Source organism: Paramisgurnus dabryanus, chromosome 20 (assembly GCF_030506205.2).
Source record: "Paramisgurnus dabryanus chromosome 20, PD_genome_1.1, whole genome shotgun sequence".
NCBI lineage: Eukaryota > Metazoa > Chordata > Actinopteri > Cypriniformes > Cobitidae > Paramisgurnus > Paramisgurnus dabryanus.
In genome coordinates this window covers 4,827,709-4,840,859 of record NC_133356.1, presented here as the reverse complement: position 1 = coordinate 4,840,859, position 13,151 = coordinate 4,827,709, and the positions used below count along the sequence as shown (strand labels likewise).

Below are 13,151 nucleotides of genomic sequence, written 5' to 3'. Positions count from 1 at the left end.
CTTCAACAATGACAGAAATCTCTGAAATGTTCATCAACAATTGTTCCTGCATATAAATGTATCACGTCTTTACCATGCTAAATTCATTTGTATATTAGTCAAACCCTGACAGCCACACACACCGTGAATGAGACGGCCTCTCCTCAAGACTCATTAGCTTTATAAAAAGATGTTGAGAGGAGAAGAAAGCACCAGGGAATGAGGGGGGACGGGGGGATTTCTTAGAAACAGATGAATAGGGAAAGCAGATCGGACCATACCATCCCAAACACTGAGGGGTTTAAAACTTTCGTCCGAAAGTTTGGTTTAGATGTGCGAGTCAACGTTTATCTCACGAAACACACTCCTACTGTCCGCTGACCGAAAAACACTCCAGAAATTAGGACAGGTTGAGCTTGGGTCTTTAATAGGACATCAGTTGTGAGTTTTTGCATAAGCTTTGAACCCTCCAGCTGTCTTACATCCACAGTGTCCTGTCTGTCTCTCCATTGCTCTTGGTGACATTGTGATTAGAAGCGAGGGGGATCTTTGGAGGAATCAGACGGCGCATGCATCACTAAAGGTAAAGTTGAATCACAAACTTCAATCTGAAAATTTATATCGTAAGTTGGTGTACCTAAATTTATTAGATAGTTAAAACTGGTCAATATTTTGAGCAGCTACCAAAAACTGGACAAGCTAATGACCAAATTAGAGAAGCTAATAACCAGCTTAGACCAGCTTGAAACCAGATATCACGTGCCAAACAAACACACACTAATCTTTTACTTTTATTAAATAGAAAGAGTGGATAAAATATTCATTAAAAGATAAAAGAAAGTTATGCGAGTCTAGAATAGCATTACTATTTTCTGAAATATTATTTTATTTCAGATTTTAAACCATATGGATCAGGTTGTAAACATCATATTTTTTGTTTTATTACTCACTACAAATTTAACAAAGTGTATTTTAATTTGGAGAGCCAAAAACTGCCTGTCTTAATGTAATGCATTAAAATAAAAATGCATAAAAAAAGTGCATTAATGCATATTAAGCAGATTCACATCACGGTGAGTAATGAAGTGTTTCTGTAACAATATTTCTCGTCTGAATGGCCTATTCAGTCTGTTTGTGGCATTTAAAATGAAGAATAATTTCATGTCTCAATGTTTTTCACTAAAGTGTTAGTCATACACTGTGTGCTTACAATTTAACATGCTGACATTTAAGAGCAGGGTGGCAGAGTAATTGGTGACTCTGGTTGTGTGTGTGTGTGTGTGTGTGTGTGTGTGTGTGTGTGTGTGTGTGTGTGTGTGTGTGTGTGTGTGTGTGTGTGTTGATATGGATTGTGGGTTATTTTAACACACCCAATTCAGCTACAAAAACAAAAACAATTTAGTCAAACTTTCCATCTGGCTTAGTGGGACATAAATGTTTCAAACAACCCAGTCTCACCCCATGGCGTCAATATTTGACGACACTTGACCATTCGTCAATATGTTGACGCGGAGGGTATACCTTTCGCGTCACTTTTTGACGAACTGGGGACTTCAATACTATCAGGTACGCGAAATTCTCTTTCCTATTTTCTTACCATTTTCTACCATTTTCGCGTCGGTTTAGGGTTAGATTTACATAATGACATCCCTACCCAAACCTATCCCTAACCCCAATGTCAGTTGACAACTGTTTAATTTCGCGTACCTAATAGTATTGAAGTCCCCAGTTCGTCAAAAAGTGACGCGAAAGGTACCCTCCGCGTCAACATATTGACGCATGGTCAAGTGTCGTCAAATATTGACGCCATGGGTGTGAGACTGTGTTGGTTTCAAAAGCTAGACAGACAGACTCCCGCATATTGATAGTGGCTCCAAGATGCCCGCAAATTATTAAAAAATCCTGGAAATTAATCACTTATCATCCGATTCACGATTTTACATTTCCTTCGTTGTGTAAGTGTGTATTAGTACATGTTAACAATATGCAAAAGATACAAACCCTAAACTAAACAATGATGCGAGTTATCGTCTCCAATGTCTCTTTTCTTGGACTACACCAAACACACAGATTGTAGGCAACAGTTTACCTCCTAGGATTCTTGATGTAGACAAGACCGACCGCTTCGGACTTACAACCTGTAAGTTTACTCCTGTCCGCATTGCATTGTGAGAAAATCTTTTTTTGCGTAAGGAGCGTCATATTTCCAGCTGACGTCAGAGGTATTCAGACCAATCACAACGCACAGATTAGCTGGCCAATCAGGGACACAGAGCTTTTCAAATCGATGAGTTTTGAACAAAATCAATGCATTTGAGGAAGAGAGGGAAATCTAGAGCTACAATAATATACGGTTTGTGGAAAATAATGAGTTTTTTTAACCATAAACCATGCAAACACACCTAATACACAAATTAACGTTGTTTTTAGCAATGAAATAGGTGCACTTAACCATACAAAATCCCTAAACAAAAAAATTAAGTGCAATGAACTTAAAATGATCTGTACAGAAGTCACAGGGACTCCCATAAGCATTTGCGCCTGAAAAAGTTTTGATTATTTACGCTTATTCAAAGAATAACAGCTGATTGGCTAACAACTGACTGTATTCAGTAGGTCTGTAACGATAAATCGTGTGTCCCATTAAAAATGCCGGTCTGAAATTGATTCTGAATCGCAAGGCTGCGAATCTTTGTTTCATGCACAGCTTGTGCGTGTACTACAGCATTTGGTCAGTAGGAAGTCCTTATCAATCTAAAATCATTATGAGTCAGAGTCGTTTATAACGTGCATTTAAAAAAGCAATACTCGTTAAACAAAATCATTCAAAATATTCTTTATTATCATGAAAATACCTGAAACAATTTGAAGAACAGCGATATAAATTTCCTGGAATAGCGTTTGTAATGGTACTTCTTCTGTGGCACAAAGGGAGTTTCTGCTTGAGAGCGCCCCCTGGCTTTGGGATGTGCTGGGATTTCACCGTAATTCATTAAAATTCATTCATTGAGAAAACGTGCATTTGCACGATTAATAGTTACAGCCCTAATATTCAGTATTCAGCCTGAATACCTCTGACGTCAGCTGGAAATGTGACGCTCCTTACCATGCTTGAAAGAATCGCTCACAATGCAATGCTAACAGGAGTTAACTTACAGGCTGTGAGTCAAAGGGAGAAGATTAATGATAATGTCACTCTTGTCTACATCATAAATCCCAGGAAGTAAACTGTTGCCTACAATCCGTGTGTTTGTTGTAGTCCAAGAAAATAGATTTGCGTTGGAGACGATAACTCGCGTCATAGTTTACTTTGGGGTTTGTACCTTTTGCATATCGTTAACATGAACTAATACACACTTACACACCAAAAGAAATTAAAAAAACATGAATCGGACAATAGGTGCTCTTTAATCAAATTTATTTGAGTTTTACATTCTTTGTAGTATTATTGATGCCGTTCATTAATTGATTGTCACAAAGCCAGTCACAAATTTCTTTAATTCATCTTGTTATACAATGTTAATGACTATTTAAGTTCAGTCTTTATGAACACCACATAGCCTCAATTGTTAAAGTGCACTGTACAAACTTCAAGTTTGGTGACCATAACTATTTAAGTTCAGTCTACATGACCACAAAGTTCAGTGAACTTAAATATACTTTAAAATTTTCAGGAAACCTATTACTCAACTGAATTGAGGGAACGAGCTTACTCAATCAAATGAGTTCAGTCAACTTATTAGGGTTTTAAATGTGCATTATTGAAGTCATAATATAATATATAATTATATTTATAATAAAATATACATTATTATAGTTTTTTTTTATTTTATGGGGGGGTTAAATGGTATAAAATGGCGTGACAACAGCAAGACTCGAATTACTCATTTCTGAAAGCAATGATTTATGAAAACACGCTCGCGTAATTACGTGCGTTTACACAAAATATGTTTCAGGTCTTGGTTGCAATATTGTAGAGATGATAACGTACTGGATATACAGTATGTGTGCGTGAGAGGAAGAGACTCTGTAATCTTTAATCGATGCGGCACATAACAAATCTAGAATACTTTGACCTTTTTTGACATTTCTTTAAAGAAACGCTCAGTCATTCTGACACTCGTGCAGAGAAACACTTTAAAGCTGAGTTTGTAGCGCTGGTTGATGGTAAAGAGATTAGTGGTGTGTGTAGGTGTGCTGTTATACACCACACGCCCCTACTGCGTGCACACACAAAACATTTCATACAGTAGCTCTCAGAAGTTGTGCTTTCATAGCTCAAATGACTTTAATACAGTGCTCAATTATCATCTGAGATGTTTCTGTAAAATTCAGCAGCAGAAATTAATGAGTATTGTTGACATACAGAACAAAATAGAGATTGCATACAATATTAAGCTTTTAATAACACTATCCTGATCTCAATATGAGACACTATTAAGCTCTTCTAACAAAGCTTGAGATATTTCAGATCATTTTTATCTATGCACAGGAATGATTCAAGATTTCTTAAAGAGATTGCGATTGTGACCTGTACACATACACACACTTATTTACAAACCACATCCTGGCACAAAGCACAAACACAAAAGCACTTTAACACCTACACCTTCAATATAAACACCAAGTATCTGAACCACATTTACTGTATCTCTTCCTGTTTTCATTTCCACAGACCCAAACCAACATGGACGTCTTCTCCAACCAGTCTCATCCTTTCTCTAATCTCTCACTTCCCATCTCGCCAACTTCTCCACCTCTGGATCTTTATTACCCTCTCCCGACCATCATCATCATCGCGTGTCTCTTCGTCCTCTTCGCGGGCTGTCTGATCTTTCTGGCCGTGGGCTGCTCACCGGGAGGATCCTGGGGCGTGCACGGCGACTGCGGTTCGGGAGACGGTCTCTCGTGTGGACACGGTTTGTCCGGTGAGCCCGAGCTAAAGTTCTGGAAGCGTTTGGGTTCAATGAGACAGTCGTTCTCGTCCACGCCGGCGTTTAGAAGACCCGCTCGCCCAAACGTAGCCCAAACCAGGAGGCAAGCAGGGCCACCCGCAGTGTCGAGGAGAAATGACTCCCATACGTACATTACTATACCCTCTCTGCTGCAGTATGCAACCGAGATATAAACTCCTGTCTACGGCCTACATAGACAGCATCATACAGTAAATGCTTACATGTATAAAGACTTTTTCCTGCCCAAATTTTGCTGAATGGATTTAAATATGGTAAAATGTACTACATTTTATTTTTGCTACTTAAAGGAAAAGTTCACCTTATTCAGTGTTCAAATTATGTCAAAGATTATAGGTCCCCGCCACAACATTTTAATCAATGAAACCCCAAATTACCCTTAAAGGGGCCATGGCATGAAAATCTGACTTTTTCCATGTTTAAGTGCTATGATTGGGTCCCCAGTGCTTCTATCAACCTAGAAAATGTGAAAAAGATTAACCCAGTAACTTAGTTTTGGTAAACCATTCTCTACAAGCACATGAAAAAATAGGTCGTTGAAATTTGTCTCTCCTTATGATGTCATAAGGAGCTCTTATTATAATAATACCACCCCTTAATCTGCGCTATCCAACCACAGCACTGCCATTTAGTGCAAAGAAAAGCACAATTGAGTTTATATTGCAACAAACCACCATCATTGTGATCACTGTTTGAATTTCATCAACTCATTTGCATTTTAAAGGACACACCCAAAACGGCACATTTTTGCACACGTCTACAAAGTGTCAATTTTAACATGTTATAATAAATTATCTATATGCTTTTTTGAGCTTAAACTTCACATACGTACTCTGGAGACACCAAAAATGTATTTGACATTTTAAAAAAGTATTGTGCCATGGCCCCTTTAACTCAAACCCTAACCATTTTTTACCACTCAAAATAGTGTGAAACCCAATCCTAAATCGAACAATCGTGAGGGGCACTTGAGAGTTTTCATTTATTTCAGAAGGAAATTTAATGTATTAGTTTATTGCGAAATTGTGATTAATTAATAGACAGTATCGCTTTGTGGCAGTGCAGCACGAGAATTTTTTTATCATTTATTTTAATTTGAATAAAAAAACCAGGGGACCCTCCCTAATTGATTTTTTCTGCTTTAAATGGGGTCCCTCAATGCATATCGGGGGTCTGGGACCACCCCAGCCCCCCTCAATTTGAACACTGTCCATATTTATTCCAAATCTGGTACATTAGCACAATGCATGTCTCGTGACTAGTTTTTGTGTTAGTATGCATGTTTCTTTTCGAAAACCAAAAAACTTCGTCAGATCAGCTGAAAATATTAAGCATTTTCTCTCACAATGTATCACTTTGCTTCAGAAGACAAACAGTAGTTTGCAAAAGTCTTAAGGGGGTCGCACACCGGACGAGAAGCGCAGCTCCACGTCGCATCTAGGACAACTTGGAGGTATTGTACACCGGAAGTGCACATTTAATAGCGCGAGCTTAGTCAGATAGCGTCTACTTCAAAATGCAAAATATACGTTGGCAGCCAATGTTAATTGCTAAAGATTTGGGACAAATATGATGTTATTTAATTTTAAACTATGTGAGTGGCGATCTGTGGTGCGACAGGGATTTGAACAGCATCCTGAGTCACAGCGGACAGCCGCCAACAGTCGCCGCCAGGTGCCACCAGTCTGCATACATTCATAAAAAATAATGTGTTTTCTTTTTAGATTCACGACGCGACGCTTCTTGTCCGGTGTGCAACACCCTTTAGGCCACCATAGATTTGTTTTTTTTGCAATAGTATAGTGACCATATATAATTATATTTCAGTCTCTTTATTCCAACACATTCAGTAAATTTGTTTGCAATATTATTTTGCAGGATCTCTTAAACCTAAATGAAGTGAAATCCTACTTTTAATCCGACTTCAGTTTTCTCGAACGAGTTTAAGAGGAGTTTTATGCCAAGAGAGGTCAAACTAAATATCGAATTTTACCTGAAGAAGACATTTTGTTCTAAAAATTGTGGGTTTTTTACATTTTGTGTACATATTTCATCGTTAAATGGATAGTTCACCCCAAAAACGAAAATTCTATCATCATTTACTTCCCCTCATGTATGAGGTTTTTGTATGAGGTTTTTTGTATTTTGATGAACACAAAAGAAGATATTTTGATAAATGATGGTAAGCACACAGTTGACGGTACCCATTGACTTCCATCGTATTTGTTTTTCCTACTATGGAAGTCAATGGTTACCATCAGATGTGTGCTTACCATCATTTATTGAAATATCTTCTTTTGTGTTAATCAGAAAATATAAATTTAAACAGGTTTAAACAACATGAGGATGAGAAAATGATGACAGAATTTTCATTTTTGGGTGAACTATCCCTTAAAATCTTAATAAAGAGAATGAAAAATAAATATGGATGGCATTTAAACTTTGCTAAAACAAGGTGGTTTAAGACTTTTGCACAATAATGTATTAACTCTCTATGTATGTGATTATAACATTATTTTTTGTGTTCAACTGAACAAAGGCAATAATATACATCTGGGTTGAATTGTCATATTTGGGTGAACTACTTTTCTTATGAAATATAAGCATAATGCAATGCATTCTGGGATTGACTTATCTGTAAAGGAAACATGGTATGATGCTGCCTCGGAAATGGGCGAGATGTCAGTGGTTAGAGGAGCATTTGCATCGTGAGAACACCATTGAAGAAAAGCTATAGGCGCTCACTATAGGTTACTAGAAGCGATAATGATCGAGCTACAGGAAGTGCTTATTTCATTCAACCTCAGCGCCAATCGAGACAAGATGTGACTCAACAGTGGAACCGTACGATGACCGCAGCTATTTAAACAGCTGGACGTTTTTAACAAGCCATGTGTTCAGAGAACAAGAAGCAATTCTGCTGACGTTGACTTTTTTATTATCTTTGAACCGTATCATCATCATGTTTACCCTTTCATATCATTTGTTGACGACCTAGAGATCACAGTGTTTACCAGCACATTAAAGATGACATAACAGAAGACACACTGAAGACTATGGGTTACAATGCTCTGGAATTTAGGAAATATTCCAAGTTGGAAAATGTAAGGAAATTATTTGGAAAATTTGGCTGTACCACATACAAACATTAGCTTCCATGCAATCTGACTTCTTTTTATCTGTGTGCCACAATTCTCATGTGAAAAGTTTCCAAAATTCCCAGAATATAATGTTACTTTTTATACATTTCCTCATAGTCTTATCTTTTATTAACCTTGCTAGTAGTTCTTCATAACAGTAGTAAATATTTTGTTGAGTTCATGGAGTTCGATTGACAGGTAACCTGACCAATCATAAAACCGATATTATGTTGCTATTGGCCATTTTGTCCGACAATCAAACCATAAAGTAGAGTTAAACCTGCTGCTCACTGTGTGATTTTAAAAATTGCTTTGTGATTGTTGCTTGTCTTCACACTGTTTAAACACTATGGGATCTCAGTTGTCACACTGTACAACAATAAAGGACTCACACAAGAAGAGTTGTCCGTAGTTTTACTTTATAGCCACACTGCGGGACTGCATTTCAAAACTTCTGACACTCAGAATATCATCAGATATAAAATGATGTAATGTCATAATCACAGTTTCACCATTCACTACACCTGATAGAAACCAGCTGCACTAACCACACATTATGTCGTTTGTTATACCAGGCACAATAGGCTACTGTAACAGTAGTTCAGGGTTTCCTAAACCCCTGGTGGTTCATGATGGAATTGCAGGGGTTTGTGAGTTAATTAAATCATAAAATGTAAATGCATAGTTAAAAAATCGATATAAAACACGTCAATAAATATATATTTTATTTGTTGAATCTGAATGTTAGTGACCATTATACAACACTAAAAAAGCTGAAAAATGTTTCACAAAAAAGTTTTTTATGTACCAATTTAAAGGCCATTTTTTAAAAAGTTGCCCGCCACAATTTTCACAAAAGTTTCACAAAATGCCTTTCAGGAAATTTTCCTTCTAAAAATATATAAACATACAAATATATCAAATGAAAGAACAGACCCTCTGCTTTAAACAAACAATAAACAAACAAATTAAATGGGAAAAAAACGTTTCATCCTATCTATATTTTTTCTCTGCTTATAAAGTCTTAAATATGGGTATTTTTCTTTAAAAATATTTTTTTATCAAAAAGCTGAAACAAGTGAATTTTTTGAATTAATTTTGTTAGAGATCACATTCAGAACGATTATTAAAACATACACAGAGTTTAAAATGAGTAAATAACGTCTTGGATTCAGTTTTTTTCAAGTGGCCATCTAGCGGATAATCGCTGTATTGCAGATTAACATAAATATTCATCAAGAACACCTTTTTTTACGCAAATGTTTTCTCTTAAAGGAATAGTCTACTCATTTTCAATATTAAAATATGTTATTACCTTAACTAAGATGAGTTGATACATCCCTCTATCATCTTAGTGCGTGCACGTAAGCGCTGGGGCGCACTGCGACACTTCGATAGCATTTAGCTTAGCCCCATTCATTCAATGGTACCACTCAGAGATAAAGTTAGAAGTGACCAAACACATCAACATTTTTCCTATTTAAGACGAGTAGTTATACAAGCAAGTTTGATGGTACAAAATAAAACGTACAAAATTAGCGCTTTTCTAAGCGGATTTAAAAGAGGAACTATATTGTATGGCGTAATAGCACTTTTGGGAGTACTTCGACTCGCCTGAAAAATCCGCTCCCCTTCTCCCTCTCATAATGGGAGAGGGAGGGTGTTACTGCGCCGAGTCGAAGTACTCCCATAAGTGCTATTACGCCATACAATATAGTTCCTCTTTTAAATCCGCTTAGAAAAGCGCTACGTTTTATTTTGTACCACCAAACTTGCTCGTATAACTACTCGTCTTAAATAGGAAAAACGTTGATGTCACTTCTAACTTTATCTCTGTTTGGTACCATTGAATGAATGGGGCTAAGCTAAATGCTATCGAAGTGTCGCAGCGCGCCCCAGCGCTTACGTGCACGCACTAAGATGATAGAGGGATGTATCAACTCTTCTTAGTTAAGGTAATAACATATTTTAATATTAAAAATGAGAAGACTATTCCTTTAACATAAATATTCATCAAGAACACCTTATTTTACACAAATGTTTTCTCTTAATTGACGAGAGAACTCGTCAATGGCGAGGAAAGAGTTCATAAAAACTTGAAAAATCTATGCTTTTCATGTAAAACATAGAATGTGCTAAGTTATTGAATAATCCCTGAGATCTTAGATTAATATTTCCAAAAAATAATTTAAATCAAGGAGGTTCAGCTGACAAAAAAGTTTGAAAACCCCTGCAGTGGTTAACCTATGCTAACTAGAATGACTTACTGAACGTGACATTATAAATGCATACTGATAATCATTTCCAGTGGGGGTGCTTTGGCTTATTTCGTACATAGCAAAAGGTGGCGGGTAAATGACATCACAGATGTATAACTAAACATTAAGGCAACTAGAACAACTTCAATCTGCTACACCAACTTTAAAGGGTTAAACCGTCATATACATGCACGTGTACCTGTAATATCCTGGTTCCGTTTGTGATGCTCTCCAGGACGCTGGCTTCATAGCTATTTTGAAGGAATATGGGCCTGTTGTCGTTGACATCCAGCACCTCCACATACACTGTAGCTGTCCCAGTCCTCCTGCTCCCAGCTGGACCATTATCTACAGGAAAAACCAACCAACCAATCATCAATCAATCAATCAATCAATCATCTGGGCCAGAGACAACCTTTCAATGCAGTCAATGGGCTGTAAAAAGCAATAAAAAGCATTAAAGGGTACATATTATGCAAAATTAACTTTTACAAAGTTTTTGGACATAAATGCGTGTTGGCAGTGTGTGAACACAACAACCCTTTAATAAGGAAAATCCACCCTCTCCTATTTTTTATTCCCCATTAAACCAAAGCAGACTTATTAGTAGGGCTGAGCAAGCAAAAAAATTGATTTTTTTTTTTTTTTTATGTGGTCGATTCAAAGTCGATTCTCAAAGAGCAGAATCGATTTTTTTTTTTAAATATTTATTTCCATAAACATTGAACGTAAGATTAACGTTCATCTAATTACTCTTCACTAGATGTCACCCTTTTTTTTTGCTTTGCGCGATGTTACCAAGGAGCGAGAGGCGAGCCTGTCATTCATTCATTCATTCATTAAAATGGTTTCAGGTGCTTTATCGACGTTGATGCCACCTTCACATAAAAAGTCAGAAGTATGGAAGCATTTAAGATTTCACAAGCAAGGCGACGACGATAGTGTTGTGGCTTTTAATTTATTTTTATTAATTAACCACTTGTTAACTGCTGTTCACTGTTCTTTTGTATTAATATAGTATTTGTATTAAATCCATATTCATTGAGTTGAATCGAGAATCAAGTATAAAAACCAACCCGAGAACCGGAATCGAAAATTGATTTGAGAATCGAAATCGAACCAATAGCTTGTGAATCGAAATCGAATCGATCTGGAACATCTGAATCAATAAACCAGCCCTACTTATTATACATGCTGCTTTGCTTATCTTGTTAATGTGATGTCACACTGATCAAACCCGACCCAAGGCCACTGATGACTGGTTAATTTTACTCAAAAGCTTCTCTAAATGTATTTATTAGCACATTGCAGCGCTAATGTGGTTAAAGATACTATTGTCTTAGACTGTATTCACAGGAATCAGATCTATTTTTAATCGAAAATGCTTACTTTCTGTTGGTAAGGTACACACAGCGCTTTTGGGCCATTTTGGACACAAATGATCTGTGGGTATTTGAGCTGAAACTTCACAGATACATTCAAGGCACACCTGAAACTTATATTACATCTTGTATAAATGTGCATAATATGTGCACTTTAAAAAGCATTTGAGACGTGGGACGGCAGGGCTTTTACACATCTCTTAGTAATACTCAACTCTGATTGGTCAGTCATAGCATCTGTGGGCAAATGGTTTTGTGTGTTGTATCTGTATATCTGATTGTTGACCCATGCATCTGATTTCCTATAGCTGTGCTAGTTTCATGTTTTTTTTTGTTATTTCATAATAAAACACTTTCAACTTTCAATTTTCATGAGTACATTTAGTTGATCCATACAGGGACTAAACAAGGTACTGCGGTAAGCTGGTTACATGGAGATGCAACTGGCTTTAATGTTTAAAAAAAAAATAGCAGCATAATATTCTCGTCTGACGCTGACGTCCCAATGTTTGTCTAAATGTTGCCAAACCTTTGCACTATATACCATAGTAACATAAAACCACTGACACAACACCCTCAATATGACTCATATATTCACTGGTATTGTAGTTAGCCTTAAATAACCATAAGCTGTGCCAAAATAACATCACATGCACTAAGCCATAAAAGACACACTTTAATAGCTTTTTTCCTACCTCATTTGGGTTGTTATCAGTGACAAAGTTCAAGCTAAATTAAAAGTTCAACTTAAAGCACTTAAATAATAACAAACAATTCTTAAGAAGCATTTATTTATCTGGGTTATGTTATTTTTAGGGCCGGGACTTTAACGCGTTAATTAAGATTAATTAATTACACAAAAAATAACGCGTTAAACATTTTAACGCATTTTAATCGCACTTATTAATAGAGTCATTCGTAAATGCTGCAGACCCTGTTTTAGTTCGAGAACTCCGGGGTTGTGATGCAGTGTAAATAAAAGTAGACGGAACCTAAACGAACAGCTGATTTTAACGTGACAACGCATCAATTTCAAAGTAAAAATGATTTATTCTGGTAAATGGAGGTTTGCAACGCAGGTTTTGCCCAATAAACATCTACCAACAAACTACAGATTATTTTAACATGTATCGTAATGTCTGTTATATGTTAATGTTTGAGTATTGTTGGGTTTAAATATTGTTGTAATGTTGTTTTGTTTCAATTTAATTAGTTTATTACGAGTTTAATTTAAGTTTTGTTTGCTACTTTAAAACGAATTTCGTTTCAAATAATTTGTCTCGTAATTATAAACAATGTTTTGTTGTTAGGTTTTGTGAATATAAATTAAAAAGAACATTAAAAGCAACACCTTGCATCTCATTGATGCATATGCTACCGAATGCCAAAACATGCAGTGAGTAGCCTATATCACTTACT

General features: G+C 36.4%; 1 protein-coding gene across 1 annotated transcript in view; it reads right to left on the bottom strand.

Moving 5' to 3' along the window:
* cdh23 (cadherin-related 23) overlaps window positions 1-13,151 on the bottom strand; it is a 373,711-nt gene that overhangs the window by 112,833 nt on the left and 247,727 nt on the right. Inside the window, exon 27 of the mRNA XM_065296107.1 lies at window positions 10,550-10,698. Coding sequence (XP_065152179.1) covers window positions 10,550-10,698 — 149 coding nt within the window. The remainder of the gene's footprint in view (window positions 1-10,549; window positions 10,699-13,151) is intronic.